Genomic DNA, 25,954 nt, shown 5'->3' with positions numbered 1-25,954 from the left:
ACACCATTTTCCTTTCATCTGTGATATTTGGGACCAGGATCTCAGCATTGATCATTTATCAACTTCTGTTTACACTGGACAGTGGAGAACAGTATACCATGCTCTGTCCAAGCCGCCAATCACATTCCAGAGGGTACTAAGCTCTGCGGAGAATGTATACAATGAAGATTCAGATTCAAAACACAGCCAGGCTGTGACGGATCACTGCCAAGTTCCAACCCCTGTAGGTCGAGCGGGAGGGCAACTATGGTTGGTTAGTTTCTTCTTCGGCCACAAACATTCCTGTGGTAAGGAGCAATTAATTAAATGGTGGGCTGTGGAGGCCAGGGTGGGTTCGGAGAACAACACTCCCTGAGACAAGACAACTTTCCTCCTGTAAAAGGTCATGAACAGAGTGCCAGAGATTGCAAGATTTAGATGATTTGGCAGTTTTTTTCCGGCAAGTTGGATATGAGCTCCTCCTCTTTTCAAAAAGCGGTTGTACTTCATCACATAAGCCATCTGGCAAACATTGAAGCAAACCCCAGCGTCTGCCCTGGGTGTCTTCAGGCCCCTGTGGTGCCGCGCCCGTTGCTTTGTACTTCACACAGCTTTGGAAAAGCATCAACTGTAGGAACTCTACAGGACAGGACAGACCTTATTTCGCAGGCCTTTGACAGTAAGGTATCTTCCGTCCTGAACACATGCGAAGTTACCTAAGAGTGTTCACTGTTACTTGTAAGCCTTAGAGGATGCCCTATGTATCCCAGCAGCATTCATGTCTAACATGGTTCCTTATAATCTGACATAAACCCACAGACCAAAACATTTGCTGACAAGAAGGCAGGGGAAAAGTCAAGAATAAATCTGAGTTTAACCGCAGCAGAGCTTGTAGGTCTAACAAGACCAAGGAGGAATTCCTTGCATACTTGGAACTCATAAAGGAGACTTACTTCCCATTCCTTATCACAATGCAAGGTACAACTATAAAGCAGAGGCCTAAAATATGTTCTAAGCGAGAAAAGATCCTGCACACAGAGGCTTAGGAGTGTCACAGCAATCTCGAGAAGAAGGCAGATACGATCTGGATTCAGGGGCTTCACTACACAGAACATACATGCTAGATGGGTCTGAAGTCTTCTGGGCGTCATCTGGTCTCCACTGGAGGAGGATAATATCAGATGCCCGAGACCAGAGGCCAGGAATGTTGAGCAAAGAGAGGAAGGAGAAGAGCTCAATAGAGAAGGGCCTGACAAAGGGTCATCACAGTGCCATAAAATTTGCTATATTTAGCTCAGCTAAGGGATCCAGAAGTGATGGGGTGGGAAGCGAGGGAGAAGCCTCATGTTACCACAGGACAAATTAATTTCCAGTCTAACATCCAAAGGTCAAGTAACCTTGGCCTCCAGGGGAATGTAAATGAACACAACTGGACTATTATCTTATTTTAAAAATAGCTGCAATGGCATGCTTTACTTATTATAAGTCTGATTATCTTCCATTGAAAATAGAGGCCATATTTTAAATTGATTCCTTGCATACCATAAGTAGGGTCATCAGTGACTCACACTGTAGTCACAGAGTTGGGAGAAATATCCTCTCTTGTCTAAATTTCTCAATTAAATGTTGTTCAAAATATATGCATTTAGCTCTTTTCAAATGTTTTTGTTTTATCTTAAAGAAAAGAGTACGCACACACAGCTTATCACAACTGCCTTGTTCTCAGATGAATGTTTTTCTTTTTCTTTTTCTTCTTCTTCTTCTTTCTTGTATTACATTGCATCATCCACAACATATTTATCTTTTCTATGTTGCTGGACTTTTGAATTTTTAGATTATTTCCAAATTTGGACTATGACAAACAATGCTGCTATAAATATTATTTGCTATGTATTGTGGTATCCAATAATCTCCAGTGCTCATAAACAAGGAAAGAAATCACCAGGATGTAGCTATAGATATTTTCATACTAGGCAAATATCTGACATTCAAAAGCAGGCCAAATTAACCTGCATATAAATATCTTCATTCTCTACTAAGATTGCCAAAATGTCTTCCAAAGTGGTTGTGCCAACTTTAACATCCAGCACGAGTGAATGATTGCTCCAGTTTCTTCATGCCCTTAATAATGTTTGGGGTAATCAGATTACCTCTTTCTGCTCTTCCTCTTTTTACTCTTCTTTGGGATTTTCCATATATTTATACCTTTGCACCCTGGATATTCTGACCTTTCTCTCTTTTTTTTAAAGATTTATTTATTTATATAAGAACCGGGGTACAGTCAGAGGCACAGGAGGGTGAGAGAATTCACCAGAGACAGAGCAGGGAACAGAACAGGCAGACGGACCAAAGACACTGCTGAGGGGAACAGCGGGCGAGACAGGAGAGTACTGCCATGACATGTGGGTTGCTCTCTGGCCGGCCAGGATAGAACTCGTGCTGCAGAGGCTGCAGACAGCTTCACAGCTCACCCGATGCGCCACTGGGGAGGCCCTCTAACCTCTCTTTATCTGCTTGTAATTCGCTCACAAACTCAGTCATTAAATTCTAAACTTTAGTCACTTTCTTTTCTAAAATTTCTATATAGTTGTTTTTTAATTCTGTGATGACACTTCCTATAGTTTTCAGTTTCCTGCCAATATAAAATATTTGCCCTTTATTGCCTTAAACACAGTAAACGTAACTCTTTTTTAAAAAAATTTAAAAAAAAAGATTTATTTATTTATGTATACAAGAATCAGGGTACAGGCCAGAGGTGTGTGTGTGGGAGGGTGAGAGGATTCACCAGAGACAGAGTGGGGAACAGAACAGACAAACTGACTGAAATACACTGCTGAGGGGAGCAGCGGGCAAGTCAGGAGAGGTCTGCTGCGCCATGTGGGTAGCACCCTGGCCTGGGATCGAACTCGTGCTGCAATGGCTGCAGACATCTTCATAGCTTGCATCTTAATCCCTTGTGCCACCACGAAGGCCCATAAACATAATTCTTATACTATGAATTTGAATATTCCAGTATCTGAGTTCTTGAAAGATCTAATTCTGATATATATTACATGTTAACATTTGAGGCAAAATTGGAGTCCTATATTTTATCCCATAAGTTTGAAAATTTGAGGCACAAAGAGACAAAGCTGAATTAAGAGGAACTTTATGCACTCCTTTTTCATGGCTGACTGAACAGTCTGGAGTCGAAACTTTTGTGTCTACATTTTATCTGTAACACAGTCTGCAGCTAATCCTCATGGTGTCTTCTCTGCCTAAGGCCTCCATGGCTCTGATGTCTTGTTCATACCATGTTTGCCATGTGTTGCTTTTGTTTTGCTTTATATATTTTGAGTGTATACCTTTTCCCAACATTAGGTTCTAATTACTTTGAAAGTGGTGCCTATGACTTTTGACCTTAATTTGGACTACAGCTGAAAAATTGGGTCAGAGCTGACATATACCATTATTTTAATGTCAGGTGTACAACAGAATGATTTGATATGTGTCTATATTGTGGACTGATTTAGTTAATGTAAGTCTAGTAAACAGCCATTACCTCACAGTTACAATTTTTTCTTATGCTAACTTTAAGATCTACTTTCAGTAAGTTTCAAATTTTCAATATAGCACCATAGTCACCACACATTACTACCATTACATCCCTTTCACGCTTATTTTATAACTGGAAGTTTGTAACTTTTGACCACCTTTCCTACTCCTCCAATCTCCACTTATTGCAGCCACCAATGTATTCTCTGTTATCTATGAGTTCACGTTTGTTGTTGCAGTTGTTTTTAAGATTCTACATGTAAGTGAGATTATATGGTATTTGTCTTTCTCTGTCTGATTTATTCCACTTGGAATAATGTCCTCAAGGTCCATTCATGTCACAAATGGCATTGATTCTTTTTTATGGCTGAATAATATTCCCTTTGCATATACACACCCTGCCTTCTGTATCCAGTCATTCATCAATGAACACACAGGCTTTTTCCATATTTCGGCTACTGTAAATAATGCTGCAATGAACATGTGGGTGCAAGTATCTTTTTGAATTAGTGTTTACTTTTTCTTTGGGTACATATCTAGATGCAAAATTGCTGGATCGCATGAAAGTTCTAGTTTAATTACTTGAGGAACCTCCATACTATTTCTCCTAATGACTGCCCTAATTTACTTCCCTACCAGTAGTGCACAAGGATTCTCTTTTCTCCACATCCTCATCCACTTATTACTTCTTCTCTTTGATAACAGCCATTCTGGCAGGTACGGGGCAGTATTTCACTGTGGTTTTGATTTGTATTTCCATGATGATTCGTGATGTTGAGCATCTTTTCATGTACCTGTTTGCCATCTGGATGTCTTTGTAAAAAGGTGTTTATTCATATCCTCTGCCCATTTTTAAGTTGTGTTGCTTATTTTTTTTCTATTGAATTGCTTGAGATGAATGTTTCTTTTGATGACAAGAAAAAAAGCACAAGTTTTATGTCAAAAATAAAAGGATGAGTGGTGCCTACTATTTTCCTACTAGGTTCCAAATATTTCCCACCATTCTCAAGAAAAAGCTGAAATGCAAAGAATTCTTCAATTACTTTCTTCAGTAATGTGTTGAATGTGATGCACTAGGTAGGGATGAAACCTGAGTGGCCACATAACCACAGAATACAATCTAGGAAGAGAATTATTTTTAAAGCCATACAAGGTTCTGTGATTAACAGCAATATAATCTTTACAGTTTTCCTTAAGGACTCACTAAAGCAGAGAAACACCAGCTTGAGTTTCATTTTGCTGTGGTCCATGTTGGCATTTTTTGAGTCTGAGGCCCATCATGCGCTCTGGAGTTGAATCCCACTACATTCATTTCTCAGAAGGAGAAAAAAAAAAAATCCAGTCACACATTAAAGCATGCTATTGGATTAAGTCATCATTCTTCCTAGACATAATTTACTTCTAGGAAAAAGGTGGATCCACCATGTTTTGGCAAACTGCGGTACATGAAACTGACCTCAGGTTGGAGTAGAACATTGCAGATAATGGTTGCTCCAGGCCTCAGAACAAACCATACTTATCTCCTGTGGCAATGTTTGATTAGTATTAAAAGTCAAAATATCCTGTAAATCTGAGCAATCTGCTCAAGAATATCAGCCATGTCCATTTGGGAGTGTTCATTTAATGGATGGTAGCCAATCTCCACTGCCCCCTATTGTTCTGAATAGTTACTGCCTTAATTCTCAGATTTATGCACTCGATCTCTGAGACTAATTCAGCATGTTTCAGTTTTATAAGTGGTATCTTTTATGGTGCTATTTGTATACACCTATTTGTTTTCCTTAGATACCCAGGAAACCTAATTCTAGTTTAACAGTCAAAGATACAGTTTCTCATATGAGTCTTAAAAAGATGACTATCTCTGCGATGAGACGGGAGTGCGATCTGGCCATTTTTCCAGTGTGATATTATGAAAGCTTCAACTGACTTTGCTCTTATTTTGACACAAAGGTTTTCCTATTTCTATAAACTCTGCAAACAGATATGCTTGCTCGGCTTGTGAAATAAACACAGCCACCTTGGAGCGGGAGAATGCGTCCCACAGTGTCCACTTCACCATCGTGAGACTACCTGACTTCCCTGAGGCTGACATATAGCTGTTCACCAAATATCTGGATGTTCTTGGTTACATAATAGTTCACTGCTTTATTTAACCCGTAGGTAAAAGAGAATTAAAGATTAACTGACAGGTGAAATTTACTAGAAGTACACAGAAGCCTCTAGAAGGGGCCTTAATTAAACTAACATTTTTGTAGTCTCCCTTTAACCCACTCCCCCACCAGCCCCTCACCATTCTGGAAAAGCAATATTTTCTTTAGATAAGAAATGGCAGGTTCTAAAGATTTCCTGATGTGTTTATTGGGCAGGCAAGGCCAAAAACGAAAGGCTTATGAAGTGGTAATTGTAAAGAAACTATTTCATAGCAATAAACTGCTAATCAATTGTAATAGCAGGAAATAATACATAATTAAAATGCCATATATCTTTTGATTATAGTTATTGAGATATATTAACGAGCAGTATTTCTCAGACCTGTCTGTCTTCTATGTGACTTTAGAGAATATATTTGATAAACTAGGTTGTTGTAGAGAAATTCCCTCACCTTGTATTATACAAAAGACACTCTGGCTATTTGTGTGTCAACTAAGTGGCTTCAATACTGCCACAAACCAGACAAGTGGTTCGTTTACTTTCGTGGAGTTGTTCAATGATATTTTACTACTTGTTAAATTCAATATTGAGAGCCTTTTTCTTAAATTGAGTAATATTCTATTTCATTTATTACCTTCATTTGTTGGATTTTCCATCTGACTCTTTTACCAGATCTTATCAGTGGATGTAAAGCTAGAAAATTATAATCATTGTCTACTGTTTTGCAAACAAAACGTCCGCAAATATGGGTTTGACATAAAAATTATAACATTTGCTAAGATAATTTCTAACAGCCCTGACTAGAATTGGCACCTATGCTTTCTTCTCACAGCTTTTAACTGTGCTTGTCTTCATCTGTTCAAAACAGGACTCTGCCAGCTGCCAGCTGCAGTGCCCTGGCTTCAACTTGGAAGAATAGCTATTACTTGGCTTATGCGCTCTTTAGTTCATTTTTTTTTTTTCACATAGGAAAAGGATGAGACCTGATCAGAACAGCACTTATGAAAGATTCTCCACTAGCATTTCACCAAAAATTGCAGGGCTCTTGTGAACTGGGGATAGTGGATATCTGAACACATAAAGCCCTAGAACTTGTTTTTTCATTGAGGTGAAGCATATAGGACATAAAATCTGCCATTTTAACAATTTAAAATGCACAATTCAATGGCATTGAGCATATTCACAATGCTGTGCAACCATCATAACAGATATTTCCTTTTTTTCCCCCCCAAACAGAAATAAACATTCTCATTCATCCTTCCTCCAGTACCTGGTAGCACAGAATACTTTCTGTCTCTGTGAATTTGCCTATTCTAGAAATTTTATATATGCAGAGTCACAGAATGTCAATTCTCTTGTGTTTGGTTTATTTCAGGGTTCACCCACATCACAGCATGTATTCGAACTTTATTCCTTTTTGTGGCTGTATGATATTCCATTGTATAATGAGAGCGTTTTGTTCACCCGAGCATCCATCAGTGAACTCTTGGGTTGTTTTTACCTGTTAGCAGTGAACAATGCTGCTTTCAACCCTGTGTACCAGTTATCTGTTTGAAGTCTTGTTTCATTTCTTTTGGGTACATACGAAAGGAGTAGAATTGCTGGTCATATGGTAATTCTGTTTTCTTTTTGAATGTCTTCTAAAGGTCTTCTACAGAAGCCACATCATTTTATATTCCCCCTAGCAATGCACCAGAGTCCCAATTTCTCCACATCCTTGCCAACATTTGAGTGTAGAGTGGTAGTATCTATTAGCATATAGAAATATCTATTGAAGTCATTTGTCCATTTTTAAATTTGATTCTCTCTCTGTTGAGATGCCAGATCCAAGGACATGGAGATTTGTCCCTGTTTTCTTTTATGTAAATGTTGTAATTTTAGCTCCTTATTTTAGATCTTTGGTCCACTTTGAGTTAATTTTTTTTTAAAGATTTATTTATTTATTTATACAAGCACTGGGTACAGTCAGAAGCACGGGAGGGTGAGAGAATTCACCAGAGCCAGAGGGGGAGCAGAGCAGGCAGAAGGACCGAAGTACACTGCTGAGGGGAGCAGCGGGTGGCAGGAGAGGTCTGCGTGCCATGGGGGACCCTCCTCCAGTGGCTGGGGAGCAGCTGGGGATCGAATCTGCGCTGCAGAGGTTGCGGGCAGCTTCGCAACCCAGTGCTCAACCGCTGCGCCACCGGGGAGGCCCTACTTTGAGTTAATTTTTGTAGATAATGTAAGGCAAGACTGAATTTCATTCTTGTGCATGTCAATATTGTTGTTTTAGCACCATGTACCAAAGAGACTACTTTGTTCACATTGTATGGTCTTGGTGCTGTTGTCAAAATTCAAATGATCATCAATGTGAGAGTTTATTTTAAGCTCTCAATTTAATTCCAAAGGTCTGTGTATCTATCCTTATGCCCATATTATGCTGTTTGATTACTGTAGCTTGGTAGTTAAGTTCTGAAATCTGAAAAGGTAACTTCTCAAATTCTATTTTTTTGGGGGATTGTTTAAGCTATTCTGGGCCCCTTGAAATTTGATAGGAAGTTTAGGTGAGTTTTTCTGTGCAAAAAATGGTACTGCTATTTTGACAGGGATTGCACTGAATCTGCACACTACTTTAGGTAGTACTGTCATGTTACTATTAAATCCTCTGATCATGAACATAGAATGTTTTTCCATGTCAACATATAAGCCACGTTTTATACTTTTTAGTGTACAAGTCTCACTCCTTAGTTGTTTCCTCAGTATTTTATTCTTTTGGATGTTAGTGTAACTGGAACTGCTTTATTTCCTGTTTGGAATTTTCACTGTTAGTGTATAAAATGGATTTTGTGTGTGGATTTCATATCCTACAATTTTGCCAATTCATTTATTATGTGTGTGTGTGTGTGTGTGTGCGCGTGTGTGTGAATTCTTAGGATGATTTAGAGATAAGGTAACACCAACTGCAGATTGAAATAGTTTCTTTCTTTCTACACAGAACCTTAGAAAGGGAACTTATTTGGAAAGAGGGTAGGTAGGTACCTATAATGAGGCCACAGTGGAGTAGAGTGGTCCCTTAACCTACTGGGAGTGGCATCCTTACAAGAAGGGAAGAGACAAAGAGATAGACACACATGGGAGGACATACAGTGACGACAGAGGTGGAAGCCGATGCGGCCACAAATAAAGGAATAGAAAAGACTGCCGGCTACATCCTGAAGTTGGGAAAAGAGCAGGGAAGTTTCCCTCCAAGAGTCTCGGGGTGGGGGTGGGAGGTGGACAACTCCACCTGGATGTGACATGTCCAGTCTCCACGCTGAAACAACAACTTCTATTGTTTCAAGTAACCCAGTTGGTGGTACTTTCAATGGCATTCCTGGGAAACTAGTTCTCACTCTAATTTGTATAAGTTTTCTTTTTCTTGCCTAATTTTTCTGGCTAGTTAACACTGATCCTCCTCAAAATTGTGCAACAATTGAAGAGGAAAGCACACTTATGTCAAATCCTACACTTATATCTAAGCCACCCATAGACACTATAAAAAAAGAAACCTACAAACACACATACCTGATATATACCAATGCAAAAATCTTCCACAAAATGCTAGCAAGCTAAATCCAGTATCATATCAAAAATATTATATACCATGGCTAAGTATAATTTACACCAGGCATGCAAGAGTAGTTCAACATATGAAAATCAATCAGTATAATATACAACACACTCATGGAAAGCAGGGAAATACATATAAGCACCTCGATTGATACACATAAGGCATGTGACAAAATTTGATATCCAATCATGAAAAAACACTCGAACCTGGAAAAGAGGAGGATTTCCTCCATATCACAAAAGCTGAACATGAAGAAACCCAGCTAATGTGAAACTCAAGGAGAACCACAGGAAGCTGGTCTCCCCCAGCCAGGAGGAAGACAGTGATGGTGCTTTCACCTCCCGAACCCAGCACTGCTCAGTTTCTGCTTGTGGAGGAGCAGGAAGGAGAGCTGCCTGCTCTGTCCTGCATCTAAAGCATCGCCACACATCAAATAGTGTTTACTAAATTCACATCTATCAAATACTAGTACTAGAATAAAAAAGCTGAATTTAATTGAGTGCTTACGAGTATCAGGCTCTGCATTGAACTTTATACACCGAAATCTTTATATACTGAAATCCTCACAGTGATGCTAAGAGGTAGGTATTATTGATATTTACCCATATAATAAATGAATAATTGTTGATTTTAGAGGCTAAATAATCTGCCCAAATTAAAACAGCTAGTAGGAACAGAACAGAGCACCTGAGGCAGGTAGACTGAAAAGACCCTGCATTTATACAGCATCTTTGCACAGACAAGGTCGCAACAAGCCCTCAGGCTGACTAGAGGTGGTTAATGTCTGAGAAGACTAATAACAAAGGTGTGGGAGGTGAGCAAAGGAACACAGGGGATCTGCCAGTAAGACAGGACACAAAGCTTTGGGTGCATAGTAAACAAGCCCCCCAAAATCTAAAAAACTCCATCATGACCAGTGTTCACAGCCTCCAATCAAGGCCAAATTGAAGCTACCCCTTGCAACTTCAGGAATCAATTAAAAAAACATCAAAAATGATAAATAACTAAGGCTATCGCCTGGATTTTCTAGGTTTACTATTACCCTGGTGATGAACACTCGGAAGAAAACTTAAAATCTTTATCAGGAAAGGTATTTAAAACTTACTTGGCTTGTGACCAACTCCTGGAGAAATAAAGACATGCATGTGTCAGGCAGGTAACTGGGTGCTCTGTACTCACCTCTGCCATGTGCTTTGCCACGAGGCCCACGATGACAATGACCTTGCCCCTGAAGCTCTGGAGCAGAGAAGCGTAGGGGCCCTGCGCCAGCTCCCCTTCTGCCGTGAACGCTGCACTGAATGGAATATTGACGCTGCCTGAAATGTGGCCCCGGACAAAACTGAGAAGGAAAGTTTAAGGAAAACATCCTTGTGCAGACTTGAGTGTGTGCGCGAGATAATTCTTTACTGACATGAAAATTTCTCAGTTGTCCCAAATTATAGGTTCATCTTTCAAAAACCTACTTCTGTCTGTCTGTCTGTCTCTCTTATTAAAGGAAACCAGAGAAATTTGAAGTTTCTGCTCTTCAAGGATGATAGCAGACAACACATCTTACCTTAGAAATGTTCTAGTCAGGTATTGCTTCATCATTTCTTTTTCTTTAAATGAAAGCATTTCATGGTAATATTGTTTAATTACAATGAAAATTTCTAAAAAGTGAATACAGAATAAACACTAACACTGAACATTGTCTGGTAAGTCTTCCAGAATGGACAGAAAATTTATGATCATAGGCAGATTTCGTGAGTGTGACCTTCTCAAACATTTACACTGATTCAGGATTCTCAGTTACCCTCAGAGCACTTTTATTTTCAGTAAGCACATACCTTACAATGAATCTTTTTGATATCACAAGCTAAGCACCTAACAAATTAAATGTTCTCAGCAAAAGTACCTGCATCTGTCAGTATGAACCAGTGGCCAGAGTTTCTGTATTTATCAAACAGCCCTTATCAACTGGGAACATGGCTTTCTAGTGCTTTTCTAGTATCAAAAGCAGGTCCACCCCCATGCTATTGCCTCAAAGGACCTCACTGGGTTGGTGATGAGAGGGGGCCTTCAATTGCTATGTCTGTATTAGATGACGTGCCATAACCTTGACGAACAGGATCGTGGCTGGGATGGGGAACATGGCTATCTGATGTAAGTTGAGAATCAAAAGATTCTGTCCTTTGAAAATCAAAACTAAAAGCTACAAAGGACAATGGCCAGCCTGCGCTAATTTTACGATATGAAGTCTCATTTGAGTCCTTCTGAGTGAGACCTCAGAAGTCACGGGGGGATCAATGACTGATCAGTATGGATCACTTGTCTATTGCTGTTTCATAACTTTTCAGAGGATGTAAGAGGCTGTGGGACTTTATGTCTCTCATCTGCCTTTTTCCACATATAAATATTTTCTGAGTATTTGGGTACTGTCAGGTGCCAAAGCTGGTGCTAGGGTTACAGAGATTAAAAAGGGCATGAATCTGACTCCTGTTTTGCTTCCCTCACCCATAGATTACTTCCTTGCCATTGTGTTTTCTGTTTACCCTACTTAATAAGTATTAAATGCAAAATGTTGTACCATTTGGTACTTAATAAATACTGTCTTTACTCTTCATTTATTTTTTCACATAAAATATCTTAATGTTTTAAATATTTTATATTCTTTATATTACATTAACTGTTTTTTCTGTGGTTTTACTTATATTTATGCTGCAGAAAGTAAAGGAGAATATCAGTGAAAAATAACAGACTATGAGATCCGGAAACACTTGGATTTACTGTCACTTTCAAATTGTATGAATATTTAAATTTTAAATATTTAGTTAAACTATTTGGAAGGATGTATCAGAAGAGTGGTATGTTCATACACCATTTTAGCAACAGACTTTAAAATTAAAATAGGGCCTTATAATGCTATATGTTTTTGATAGTTTTATGAGAGACTATGATGAATGGTTCAACCAAAAACTAACTGAATGATAAGCAAAATAGCTCAGAAGGAGAAAGACAAATATACTGGATGGTTTCACTTATAATGTGGAATACAGAGAAACAAAACAAAGAGCCAGACAAAACCAAATGCATAACAAATCCTGGATAGTTGACTGAAAAGCAGAAGGGGAGAGCAGGTTGGGAGAGGGGTAGGAGTGGCCTAGTGGAGCATGGTGGAGAGTTACCGGGGCACTGGTGGTGGGCAGGGTGTGAAAGCATACATTTATACAGGTTCAAACCTATAACCCCTAGGACAAATGCAAGGTTACAAATGCAAGGTTTGTACAACCTTAATAAACATAACTGGGGGAGGGGGGGAAAGAAACAAGAAGTGAATGGCGGCGAGGAGACGCTGCGAGTAAGATCTCCCATTAAAAAAAGTTAATAGGGAGGAAAAGCGGCAGGTCCCAGTGAAAAGTGGGACACGGAAGATAAACGGGTGACGCCAGCAAACTGCCCGAAGAAGAAAGTGGCCATAAAAGAGGACTAGAAGGGAGGGAAGCGCAGAACCCTGCTCCCCTCCCCCGCCCACAGAGGCGGCACTCTCCGACCCGCAGAGAGGAGGAAAACAACAAACCAAAACAGCCAACAAGAACAAACGACGCAGCAAGCGGGACTGTGAGTGGAAAGGAACTATTGCAGCCAACACACCCCGTGAACGGGAGCTGTGGAGAACCCTGCAGGATCCGCCGCGGCGGTGAGCGAACGGCTCCGGGTGCCATTAGAGAAGAATGAAGACCCCGGGAGACCTGCACACAGCCCGGGCTGCCGGTAAGCTTGCGCGGGAAAGCGGCGCACTTGGCGCGCTTGAAAAGCAAACGCGGACCGGGATCCCGGCTGCCCAGGTCCCCGCGCCTGCGATCTAGGCTTGCGGGGAGATGCGCGGAGGCCCTCACGGGGGTGAAAGTCCCTCCCTGAGTGAACAGGAACCAGGCGCCCAGGCACGGGAGCTGGGTGCAAAAGGCGCCATTCCCGCGCCACTGAACTGGGCTACAGCCCGCGTCCTGGACCTGAGGGCTTTGAACTGAGACCCAGGGCACGAAATTCTGGGCGTGGGTTCTCCACGACGGTGGGGCACAAGGCAGACACAGCACCCCAAAGCTGTTGAGGTTTACCCTACCATTTTTGCTCTCTGTTCCCTGTCTCACGGGGGTGGGGGGTTGAAAAACAGCCCCCCAAGGACAATAGGAGAGGTCTCTGGCGCCACCTAGCGAACAGAAAAAAGTCACTAACACCCCATAGAGCAGGGAAATTTCTTAAGACTTCTTGAAAAGGGCAGAAGGCTTCTGGAGGACCCAGTGGCCAGCTGGGAAGTTAGCCCACGCCAGGCCCCTTCCAACCAGCAGTCGGAGCCCACAGAGGGAGCAGGCACCCACGTCCGGGGCAGACCGGGCACACAGAAGTGTGTGCCTGAGACCGGATATACAGGGACTGCGTCCCGCTTCACCAGTTTAGAAAAGGGACATTTCTTCAGTAAAGACTTCCTGAAACCAGCAGAAAGCCCCCCCAGAAGCCAGAGATGGTTCCTGGAGGAGCCAGAGGGGAGCGGAGAAGTTCACCCAAGATGACGGCCAGTCCGAGCAACACAGTGTCCCAATGCATACGACAAATTAGAAAACAGACAGTAGGGAGTAGAAGAACCACACGCAACCTAACAACGCCTCAGGAAAGAAGCACACCACAAAAAGAAAACCACCCTCCAGATTGCAACGACAGTAACATGGAAGAACTTCTGAGCCTTCCAGAAAGAGAATTTAAAATTGCCCTGATTAAAAAAGTGGCAGAAGTCATAAAGGAAAACAATGATCAGAAGAAGGAAATTGAGTCCCTAAAGAGGGAAAACAATGGTCAGAAGAATGAAATGGAGTCCCTAAAGAGGGAAGTAAAAGAAATGCAAGAGATCAAAGAATTAATAGAGGAACTAAAGAACTCTGGGAAAAGCAATGAAAGCAGAATAGATGAAATGGAAGAACGAATAAGTACTCTTGAAGACACAGAAATAAAAAGAACCAAAACAGAAAGGGAAAGAGAAGTACGAAGGAAAAAGAACGAAGAAAGACTTCGGGAACTATCTGACTCCATGAGGAAAGGAAATATAAGAGTTATAGGAATTCCAGAAGGAGAGGAGAGAGATGTAGGAACAGAGAAAATATTCCAGGAGATAATTGCAGAGAACTTCCCAAATGCGAAGAAGGAGCTGAAAATTGATATACAAGAAGCAAGAAGAACACCAAACTTCCACGACGAAAGGAAAAATACAGCAAGACACATAATAGTAAAGCTCCCAAGAATCCAGGACAAGGAAAAAATAATGAAGCTGGCAAGAGGGAAGAAACAGATAACATTCAAAGGAAAACCAATCAGGCTGACATCAGACTTCTCTGAAGAAACACTACGGGCAAGGAGAGAGTGGAGGGACATAGTCAACAGACTCCAAGAAAACAGATGCCAACCAAGAATACTCTATCCCGCAAAGCTCTCCTTCCTCTTTGAAGAAAGAATATGGACCTTCCCAGACAAAGAGAAACTCCGGAATTTCATTACGACTAAACCCCCACTCCAAAAAATATTACAAGGAATCCTAAAGCCAGAACCTCAGAGGGATGAATAACAACGAAAGAAGACCAAAAAAAAAAAAAAAAAGTTATTAAAGAATAAATAAATAAAATCAAAGGAAAGACAAACACAATGGCAAATACAGATGCTAACATATCAATATTAACTCTAAATGTAAATGGACTAAACTCTTCAATAAAAAGACACAGAGTTGCAGCCTGGATTAAGAAACAAAACCCAACCTTTTGCTGTCTCCAGGAAACACATTTAGCTACAAAAGATAAAAATAGGCTTAAAGTTAAAGGATGGAAAACAATCCTACAAGCAAATGGACCAAAAAAGAAAGCAGGAACAGCTATACTTATATCAGATAAAACAGACTTCAAACTCAAAAAAATAAAGAGACCCCAGTGGTCACTACATTATGATCAAGGGGACAATACTTCAAGAAGAAATAACACTCATTAACATATACTCACCAAACGAAGGAGCACCAAAATATATCAGACAACTGTTGTCCTCTCTGAAAACAGACATCAGAGAAAACACATACGTAGTGGGAGACTTCAACACACCACTATCAATAATGGATAGATCAACAAGACAAAAAATAAGTAAAGAAACTAAAGCTCTAAATAAGGACCTAGAGCATTTGGGCTTAACAGACATCTATAGAACACTAAACCCAAAAAAAACGGAGTACACATTTTTCTCAAGCGCACACGGATCATTCTCCAGGATCGATCACATACTGGGGCACAAGACAAACATCAACAGATACACCAAGATTGAAATCATACCAACCATTTTTTCTGACCATGAAGGCATCAAACTAGAAATAAACCATAAAAAGAAGGCAAGGAACTATCCTACCTCATGAGATTAAAAACCACACTACTGGAAGACCACTGGACTAACGAGGAGATCAAAGAAGAAATTAAAAAATTCTTTGAATTGAATGACAAGGAGGACACTAATATCCTAAATGTATGGGATGCAGCAAAAGCAGTAATAAGAGGAAAATATATAGCAATAGAATCTCACATCAAAAAACAAGAAAGAACTCAAAGAAACAACCTAATCTCGAAGCTCAGAGGTCTAGAAAAAGAACAACAAAAAAACCCCAAAACCAGTAGAAGAAAAGAAATAATAAAAACCAAAGCAGAAATAAATGAAATTGAAACTAAAAAAACAATCCAAAAGATCAATGAAACCAAGAGCTGGTTCTTTGAAAAAATCAATAAAATAGACAAACCCCTAGCCAGGCTCACAAAGGAAAAAAGGGAGAAAGCACAAATACACAGGATCATCAATGAAAGAGGAGAAATCACAACGGACACAGCAGAAATCAAAAGAATAATCAGTAACTACTATGAACAGTTATATGGAAACAAGTTCAACAATCTAGAGGAGATGGACAAATTCCTACAACTCTACAATCACCCAAAGCTAGATAAAGAAGAAATAGAACACCTAAACAGACCAATTACAAGCAGCGAAATTGAAATGGTAATCAAAAACCTTCCCAAAAATAAAAGCCCAGGACCTGATGGATTTACAAATGAATTCTACCAAAGATTCAGAGACGAATTAGTGCCTATCCTTCACAAACTCTTCCAAAAAATTGAGAAGGAAGGGACAATACCAAACACGTTCTATGAAGCCGACATTACACTAATACCAAAACTGAATAAGGACAACACAAAAAAGGAAAACTACAGGCCAATCTCCCTAATGAACACTGATGCAAAAATCCTCAATAAAATTTTAGCTATCAGAATCCAACAATGTATCCATAAGATAATTCACCACGACCAAGTAGGATTCATTCCAGGGACACAAGGATGGTTTAACATCCGAAAATCAATCAACGTTATCCAACACATCAACAAAAAGAAATATAAAAACCATATGATAATATCAATAGATGCTGAGAAAGCTTTCGACAAAGTGCAACACCCATTCATGATAAAAGCCCTTGAAATTCTTGGGATACAAGGAATGTACCTCAACATCATAAAGGCCATCTATGACAAGCCAACAGCCAGTATCATCCTCAATGGTGAAAAGCTGAAAGCAATTCCATTAAGATCTGGAACAAGACAAGGATGTCCACTCTCACCACTGCTTTTCAACATAATACTGGAAGTCCTAGCCAGAGCAATAAGACAAGAGAAAGACATCCAAGGAATCCAAATAGGAAAAGAAGAAGTCAAACTATCACTATTTGCAGATGATATGATAATATACATAGAGAACCCCAAAAACCCCACAGAAAAACTAATTCAACTTATCAATCAATTCAGTAAAGTGGCAGGATACAGAATCAACACGCAAAAGTCAGTAGCCTTCCTATACACAAACAATAAATCTGAAGAAGAAGAAATCAAAAAAACCATCCCTTTCATTATCGAAACAAAAAAAATCAAATATTTGGGAATAAATCTAACAAAAGAGGTAAAGGACCTATACAAAGAAAATTATAAAACACTGTTAAAAGAAATAGAAGAAGACACAAAGAAATGGAAAGACATCCCCTGCTCATGGATTGGAAGAATAAACATTATTAAAATGGCCATCCTACCAAAAGCAATATACCGATTCAATGCTATTCCAATCAAAATTTCAATGTCATTCTTCAAAGAAATAGAACAATTATTGATGAAATTCATATGGAATCACAAAAAACCCCGAATAGCCAAAGCTCTACTGAAAAAAAAAGAAGGGAATGGAGGCATCACACTCCCAGACTTCAAACTATACTACAAAGCCATAATCATCAAAACTGCATGGTACTGGAACAAGAACAGACATACAGACCAATGGAATCGAATAGAAAATCCAGAAATAAACCCACAGATTTATGGTCAACTAATCTTTGACAACGGAGCAAAGACTATGCATTGGAGCAAAGAAAGTTTGTTCAATAAATGGTGCTGGGAAAACTGGATTGCTACATGCAAAAGAATGAAGCTTGACCACTACCTCACACCATACACCATACATCAACTCAAAATGGATTAAAGAACTAGACATAAGACCTGAAACCATAAAATACATAGAAGGAAATATAGGTGAAACACTACGTGATTTGCATATCAAAGACATCTTTACAGACACATCACCCAAAGCAGTGATAGTGAAGGCAAAGATAAACAGATGGGACTACATCAAATTAAAGAGCTTCTGCACAGCAAAAGAGACAATAACAAAAACAAAGAGAAACCCCACCAACTGGGAGAACATTTTTGCACCCAACACTAATGATAAAGGACTGATCACAAAAATCTGCAAAGAGCTGATGAAACTCAACAACAACAAAGAAAATACTCCAGTCAAAAAATGGGCAGAAGAGCTGAAAAGAAACTTCTCTGAAGAGGAAATGCAAATGGCCAACAGACATATGAAAAAATGTTCAACATCACTTGTCATCAGGGAAATGCAAATCAAAACTACCATGAGATACCATCTTACACCAGTGAGAATGGCACATATTAAAAAAACTAGCAACAACAAATGTTGGCGAGGTTGTGGAGAAAAAGGAACTCTTCTGCACTGTTGGTGGGAATGCAAACTGGTCCAACCACTATGGAGAGCTGTGTGGAGATTTCTGGACCTACTAAACATAGAGCTTCCATAGGATCCAGCAATTCCACTCCTAGGTATTTACCCAAAGGACACAGAAACATCCATTCCAAAGAACACCTGCACCCCTATGTTTATAGCAGCACTATTTACAATAGCTAAGCTTTGGAAACAGCCCAAATGCCCAAAAATAGATGACTGGATCAAGAAGATGTGGTCCATATATACCATGGAATATTACTCAGCATTCAAAAAAGATAAACACATGCAATTTGCAGCAACATGGATGGCGCTGGAAGGGATCATGCTCAGCGAAATAAGCCAAAAAGAAAAAGAAAAATACCGGATGGTCTCACTCATAGCAGGAATCTAGAAAACTTAAATAAGGGATCAGGAAAAAGAATAACTATAAGAAAGTGAAAATCAAAATCAACAAAAAACTATGAACCCGAGACACTTTTTGGGGGGTGGGGGCCGGGAGGGGAGGGATTGGGGTCAGAATGGGGCATGTGCAGTTGTATGGGGGAGTATAAAAATAAAATTTATTATTTAATAAAAAAAAAAAAAGAAACAAGAAGTGAAAAATTTTTAAGAATTTTAAACTTGAAGTAACATTAAAAAAAAAAAAACGAACCAAAAACTTCTAGAACATGGGGATCCCCAGTAACCTGGAATAGTAAGCTTCTCTGGGGAGTCTACTTACCTACTGTGCCAAGTAACTTCTGGTACACTAACAATCAGAGATAGGAATAGTAATTTTCTATCAAAAGATGAGGATGTAACATTTGAAATAGCAAGCTCTCAAATTTTATTTTCAGTAATCTAAGATTCTGTGGATTATTTCACAGATTTTGTAAATATTTAAAAACTGCATTTCAAAACTTATGGTTGAAAATGTGTAAGTGAAAGCTTACCTATGCTAGTAAGAGCTTGTTAGAGACCCTAAACCCACTAGTCCTTGCTTTAGTTAGCAAATATTGTGTCAATTTATGAAGAAAATTAACTAGGCCAAAATCCATTATCCATATACTGTATTTCTAAGAAAGATTTTATTTTACAAGGGAGTTGCTCTGTCAAAGTCTGGAATCATTTCCCTACAGTATAATTAGGCATGCTCTCTGAGAATTTGACAGATGATGAAAATGTAAGGGGGAAGACCAAACTATTCATATTTTGTAAGTGTTCATACTTTGATGCCCAAAAAATCAGAAGTTATGGCACATTTAATAGTAAAATGTCAGTGAAAAATATTTTAACGTGTTCTCTATAAACCAGTAATCTAAAAATTGAAATAAGCACAGTTTACTGTTAGGATTTAGCAAGTTCTTGCTCTAGGCTGTGAGGAAGACCAAGTGTGTAACTAGTCGTCATCTTGGCCCATACTTTATCTACATAGGAAGGATTTAAATGCCCTCAAGAACAGCAATATACACCAGAGGAACACAAAAACTAAGAAAAGAACCAGAAATTCTGATGTTTGGAAAACATTTTAAGGTCTCTGGTATGTAATAGTATCTCAGGAAACAACATGCAAGTGCACTCTGGCATCCAGCTTGAGAGCTACTGAATTCAGAGGAAGCCCAGATAAGCTCATTGCTTTCACCACACGCCCTTAAGACAAAGCAAGGAAGCAAGCATTATGAACAAGAGTGCCCCCAAGAGGCCGAGCTATGAAGGATACTCCTCACTGTTACGGATGTCCACCACCAGGAGCTTTGGCTTGCTGGACTTGGTCTTCTTGGTGGGTGCTTTGAAGTGGCCGGTCACTGAGAGTTCACACAAGTCAATCAGGTCCTCTGCCGAAATCCGGGGTGATACTTCGGACTTGAGGTCATTTAATGGGATGGATTCTCTTGGCTGAAAAAAATGTACAAGCAACACAAATGCTGAGAATATGACAGAGAAAGACGACAGGCCGTGTAGGGTAGCCTCAGAGAACACGGCCTCCCGGCAGTCTGTTGTGTAATGGAGCCCTTCTAATACTGAGCTTTACGTTCTTAGAGGCCACCGTGTAGGAAGCACTGTCCTGCCCAGGATAAGCTCCTGACTCAAATGTGATAGTGTCAAGGCAGATTGTTCCTTACAGGTACACTGGATCTTTAAAAACAGCTCCTGGGGGGCACATTTCACTTTTCTTCAAGGATAATTACTCTTGTGAATCACATTAATTACAATGCTGGTAATGTGAGAAACTGCTGTGTAACTCGGTACACATACCAATTAAAGAATCTGGTTCTGAAACATGCATGGGGCTCTTATAACTTATGTTACAGATGCATGGTTAAGTGGAAATTACATTCTCAGAGATGACTGAGAGCAAAATATTGCCAATCTTTAACAGGAAACCAAATTGACAATGTAGCAACCTTAAAGTAGATAAAACCAAACTCCAAACAATCAAACCAGTGCATTGGCCTATGGTTGTAAAACTGATTCAGACTGAGGGCTGTTTACACTCATTTTCCGTCATGGTCCCAAGGAGAACGCGATACCACTCAATTAAAAAAATATATTAAGCAGTGTTCATTAGTAGTCTCTCTTGAAAACCTTTTTAGTATATCTTGAGAATTTAAGAACTTTTAAAATTCGTTTGATTGCAAACACACAGATTCAAAAGAAACATGTCATTTATATGCTTAATAATTTTTCAAAATTGAGCCTAATTATTATCCCATTTATTCTCTTAATTCCACTGTGGAATTACCTACTTAGAATTTCTAATTAGAATTTCTAGACTAGTAAGAATAAAGTATATGTATCACTTATCTGACAGACTTATTCTGAGAAACACTTGTTTTCAACTGGAACATGAATGTCAGCTCTCATCTCTGGGTTTCCCTGCACCCCAAATTCTTTAGTAGTAAAGCACTTGTTCTCTTACTTCATTAGCTTTTAAATAGAAATGGAAATTGCTAAGCTTTATGGATTTATGGTTCTTAATAAAAAATAGGCATTAGGAATTTTAATTTTCTAATATTAGGAATTAAAGCTACTTAAACATCCTGGAATGAAAAGCGCTGCAGGAAGATTAGAGAGCTTTACAATCAGCAAGCCATACAATCAACGCTTCCATCTCCTTTTCACTAGATTGCAATCTCTGCAGGTATTTTTCCCAGCTTCCACATGAGGTTGCACATTTATGAAGATAAAATAAAGAACTTTGATTACTTCTGCTTTTCGTGATGAAAGTGGCATTCCAAGCAGAGGTTTTATCTGAATGACAGGTGTGCCCTGCCTGATGAAGAAGACTTGACCTTGGCATTGGCCCCAATCAAATACATCAAATGTGAGGAGCTTTTCAGAGGAAATAGCAATTGCCGGGTGAAATGGTAAGAACAAGGAGACAGGAACCACTCACAAATCTATAACTTTCTGAACTTTTGTGATCATGTATCAGTAAAGACTTTAATGGCATGCATGCCAGTTCTGCAAATTAATTTTAAGAGATTAGTAAGTTATTACTTTGTTTAATGATTAAAACACAGAATCTAGCTTTTCCCTTGTGAAACTGTGTTTTCTACATGATTATTATCATTCATTGTCTAATTTCCACATAAAGGCATACCCATAAATCTCCCACAGTACAACTTTTGTTGTACTTATCGCTGACATTGGCATTTTCCTGTGTGACTGAGGTTATAAATTCATGGACAATTGTTATGGACAATGGACAAAAATTTAGGACAACTACAGAATAGCTCTGGAAATGTCTTGCCCAGTTCTGCCCAAGAGCCTGCATATAAAATGTATATTAAACTTCGCTGTTTAAATTCCAGAAAACAATTTGCCTGAGAACTACTTAAAAAAATTTGTGTTCTATTCCCTACCTAGGCTGAGAATTTATTTAGCAGTATTAGTGGTAAAGATCACGTTTCAATATACTGTGTCCCTCTGAAAAGTCTATCTGGGAGTATTAATTCTACTACTAAACCTGGTCACAAGACAGGCATTTTGCTGGGTCTGCCCAGCTCCCGGGAGGATGGCTCTGCGACGCCACCTGAGCCTGAGATGCCCACGTTCTAATGCGAGGACTCCTGCATAGTCTTATGCTGCACATGGGACCTGCAACTAAGAGGGTTTCACCCTGTACTGTCTGATCTCACAGGTAGCAGCTCCTACATAACCACCATAGCAGTTCAACTATGAGTGTCTAGAACACTCTTCCTGTATTCTTTTTTTTAAAGATTTATTTATTTTTGCATACAAGAACTGGGGTACAGGCCAGAGGTGGGGAACAGAACAGGCAGACTGAAATACACTGCTAAGAGGAGCAGTGAGCGAGTCAGGAGAGGTCTGCTGTGCCATGTGGGTAGCTCCCTGGCTGGCCGGGGATCAAATTCGTGCTGCAGTGGCTGCAGATGGCTTCATAGTGCTGTGCTTAACCCCTTGCGCCACCAGGGAAGCCCTCTTCCTATATCTTTTTGTCATGAATTCTGGCACTAACTTCAAGCTAGTGAGCCAAGACAGAAATCGGGAAGTCACTGTAGACTCTTCATTCTCTCTTATTCCTGATGTCCATCTAGCCAATTGTCAAGTTCCACCATAATGTCTCCTGAATGAGTTCCCTGACTCATGGCCTTCTCTCAGGTTCTCTCTTGTTCATGATGTAGGGAAGCTGGTGTCTTTCACTCTACTCTGTTTTTCTCTGCTCACTCTTCATCTAAAGTCATCCTTTTTAATCCATCTTGAAATGCCTTTTGAGTTGAAAATAAACTCTGATCATACAACTTTTATTATTAAAAACACCCCCATGGCTTATAGACATTGATAAAATGAAATTCCAATGCCTTTCTAGTTACTACTCATCTTTCTTTTCATCAATATGAAAAACTGAAGATATTTGCTGCTACCTAAAGTCTGTAAAATGCACTCTAATGAATTGGAAGAGTTGTGTGAATATAAAGAAAACACAAAATAGAAGTAAAACAAACCAATATTAGGAAATCAGGCTACATAATTTAGTAATAATAAATATACTAATGAAGGAAAATAGACAAATACTAGAGTTGATATTTTGGGGGAAATCAACAAAACAAAAAACTATATATGAACTTGATGTCTAGATGACTAGAAATAGTTAACACATTTTTAAAATTATATAAATAATCATTTATACTGGGATGGTGAAAATCATCACATTCACTGAATCCCACATCTAACAACTGTGTCCCTGTTGCAGCCTTTCTGCAGAACTGTGCCAGAATCCTTTCTCTTTAAATACCCTGGAATGTCATGGATACATGAAATGACATTCCTGAACTTTGAGGCTGCAGAAAGAAGATCTCTGTGTAAGATCCTAGATGGTTACTCTAAGCTGGAATCACACTATCCATGCCCATCACTTTTCATGAAGAAAATGTTTTATAGACTTAGTGGTAGAAAAATATTGCCACAGGAGCTGTACCAAATGAATAACGAATTAAATCAGGTTGCAAAGGAATAAAATTCGCCCCAGCATAACTCTGGCAGCCAATGGATATGCTCATCCTGTGTCAAAGCGCAGCCCTGGTGCCTGCGGGGTGTGGGCGCATCCCTGGAGGGTGCAACCGTGGGCTGGGGCCAGTCCTTAGCAGGACACTGTACCCTGTAGCATGCAACTGCTGTTTTCACCAAAGATGGCCACAAATCAGATTTACTTTCTCCTTTTGTGTTTCCATCAAGAATGACATCCTGGCATGCAGACCTCTCCTGCCGCCCACTGCTCCCCTCAGCAGTGTACTTCGGTCCTTCTGCCTTCTCTGCTCCCCACTCTGGCTCTGGTGAATTCTCTCACCCTCCCGCTTCTGACTGTACCCAGTGCTAGTATAAATAAGTAAGTAAGTAAATAAATAAATCTTAAAAAAAAAAGTGACATTCCTAGAATCCCCCTTCTAATTGCAACCTCCCACCCAAGCCTTGCCTCTTCTTCTCCAAACTACCACTCCTCCCCCATTGTGCTCAATACAATACACTCTAGAAATCATGCAGTGTTAGTCATTCTGGACTCTTGTCTGACTGTGGGCTTTTTTCTGCCCTGTTTCACTCACTGCGTCTACATGGCACCTCTCCACTCAGAAGAGATGGTGTGCACTGCAATCTGTGCCTTCAGAAAGTGGCATTTATTAATCTTTCATTTTATGATGAAAGACCAGGAATTTCTATAACACAGAAACCATGAGTACAACTATGAAATCTGATTTACCAGGGCAACTTCACAAAAAGGATAAAAGTAAATGCTATAAAAGATAGTGATGGGATATATAATGTGGAGATATTTCCAGCCTCAGACTGCTGCAGCAAAAACAATTAAATTTTTTAAAATGAATGAGAAAACGGGTCATGAGAAAAAGCAATGATAAACACGCATCACTAATTTAAAATTCTTCATGACCTGGAAATAAAGAATTTTCCTTGAGTTCATTTGTTACATTTCTTTACTTATAGTTTTATTTTGCAATGGATTTTTGCTTCAGCATACTCTTCCAAACAAGTCAATACGTGTTCCATCTCTTCCGAATACATTATTTTCATGTGCCAAAATAGTTTTCTGCTGTGTTGAATTAAATTACACCCAAAATTTGGAACTAATATGCTGTGGGAGAGGAAGTTTATATAAAATGATAATGATCTTTTTATGCCGCCCTTGAAGGGGTCTGTTTTAAGTAACAACCGAGACTAGAAAATAAACTGCGTGGTGGTAACGGGGACAGAAAGGGACACTGGTGATCTTTTCTCTTCATCTGAATCACAGATCTGTTCACGGTGACCTTTGCTCATGCACTTCAGTCAGCAAGGCATGTGGGACGATGCAGCCCACTCTGCTGTGACCCGGGGGCTGGGGAAGCCCCACTCTGCACCCCCGAAGGAGCTCCACTAGCCCGTGCCCACAAGGTGCAGGTGCTCAATCAGTGCCTGATAAGTGAGTGAAACAGTCAAATTCTTTTTAAAAGGATATGAAAAGTAAAACTAAATACGTTTTTTAAAAAATTATCTTTCTCTTGGGTTTTTCTTAATCTCTCCCGACATTTCTTTCACTCCTTCCCATAGCTTCTTTTGAAGCAAAGTTGCTTACATCTTTAAGTTTCAGGATGGAGAAGAGTGACACTCTCAGCTCCTGCTGCAGCCACAGTGCCTGCAGCCATGCTGATGCTCGCGCACTCCTACACCCTACATGCCATGCTGATACTCGCGCACACCTGCAACTACACTTGGTTGCTGCAGACGTTCTGAGTCGATCTTTTACTGATTTCAATGGAAAAAAAAAATCTTGACATTTAGGAGGGAACAAAGTTTTTTTTCTTAAAAGATTTATTTTTTATTTATACAACAGCTGCGGAACAGGCCAGAGGCGCAGAGGGTGAGATGATTCACCAGAGACAGAGTGGGGAGCAGGACAGGCAGACGGACTGAAAGCACTGTGGAGGGGAGCAGCGGGTGCAACAGGAGAGGTCTGCCGTGCCCTGTGGGAATCTCCCTGGCCAGCCGGGAATCGAACCCGCACTGCAGAGGCTGTGGACAGCTTCACAGCGCTGTGCTGCTGTGCTCAACCCACTGTGCCACCGGGGAGGCCTGGAACAAAGATTTTTTTGGGGTAAACTTCCT

The 25,954-nt window shown here is 39.8% G+C and overlaps 1 protein-coding gene across 3 annotated transcripts in view; it reads right to left on the bottom strand.

Moving 5' to 3' along the window:
• The window catches only part of TBCK (TBC1 domain containing kinase), a 147,795-nt gene that overhangs the window by 21,069 nt on the left and 100,772 nt on the right, over window positions 1-25,954 (bottom strand). For all 3 annotated transcript variants that reach the window (XR_008551562.1, XM_037509583.2, XM_037509584.2), the window contains exons 24-25: window positions 20,055-20,230; window positions 10,433-10,592 (exon numbers count right to left, since the gene is read on the bottom strand). Coding sequence is in view for 2 of the 3 variants with exons in the window: in XM_037509583.2 (XP_037365480.1) it covers window positions 10,433-10,592; window positions 20,055-20,230 (336 nt within the window). In the remaining variant the exon portion in view is untranslated. The remainder of the gene's footprint in view (window positions 1-10,432; window positions 10,593-20,054; window positions 20,231-25,954) is intronic.

This window comes from Talpa occidentalis, unplaced genomic scaffold (genome assembly GCF_014898055.3).
Source record: "Talpa occidentalis isolate TD23 unplaced genomic scaffold, MPIMG_talOcc4v2.1 talOcc4.13, whole genome shotgun sequence".
Lineage (NCBI taxonomy): Eukaryota > Metazoa > Chordata > Mammalia > Eulipotyphla > Talpidae > Talpa > Talpa occidentalis.
Note: the sequence above shows the minus strand (reverse complement) of the source record. Positions and strands in the feature narration are given on the sequence as shown.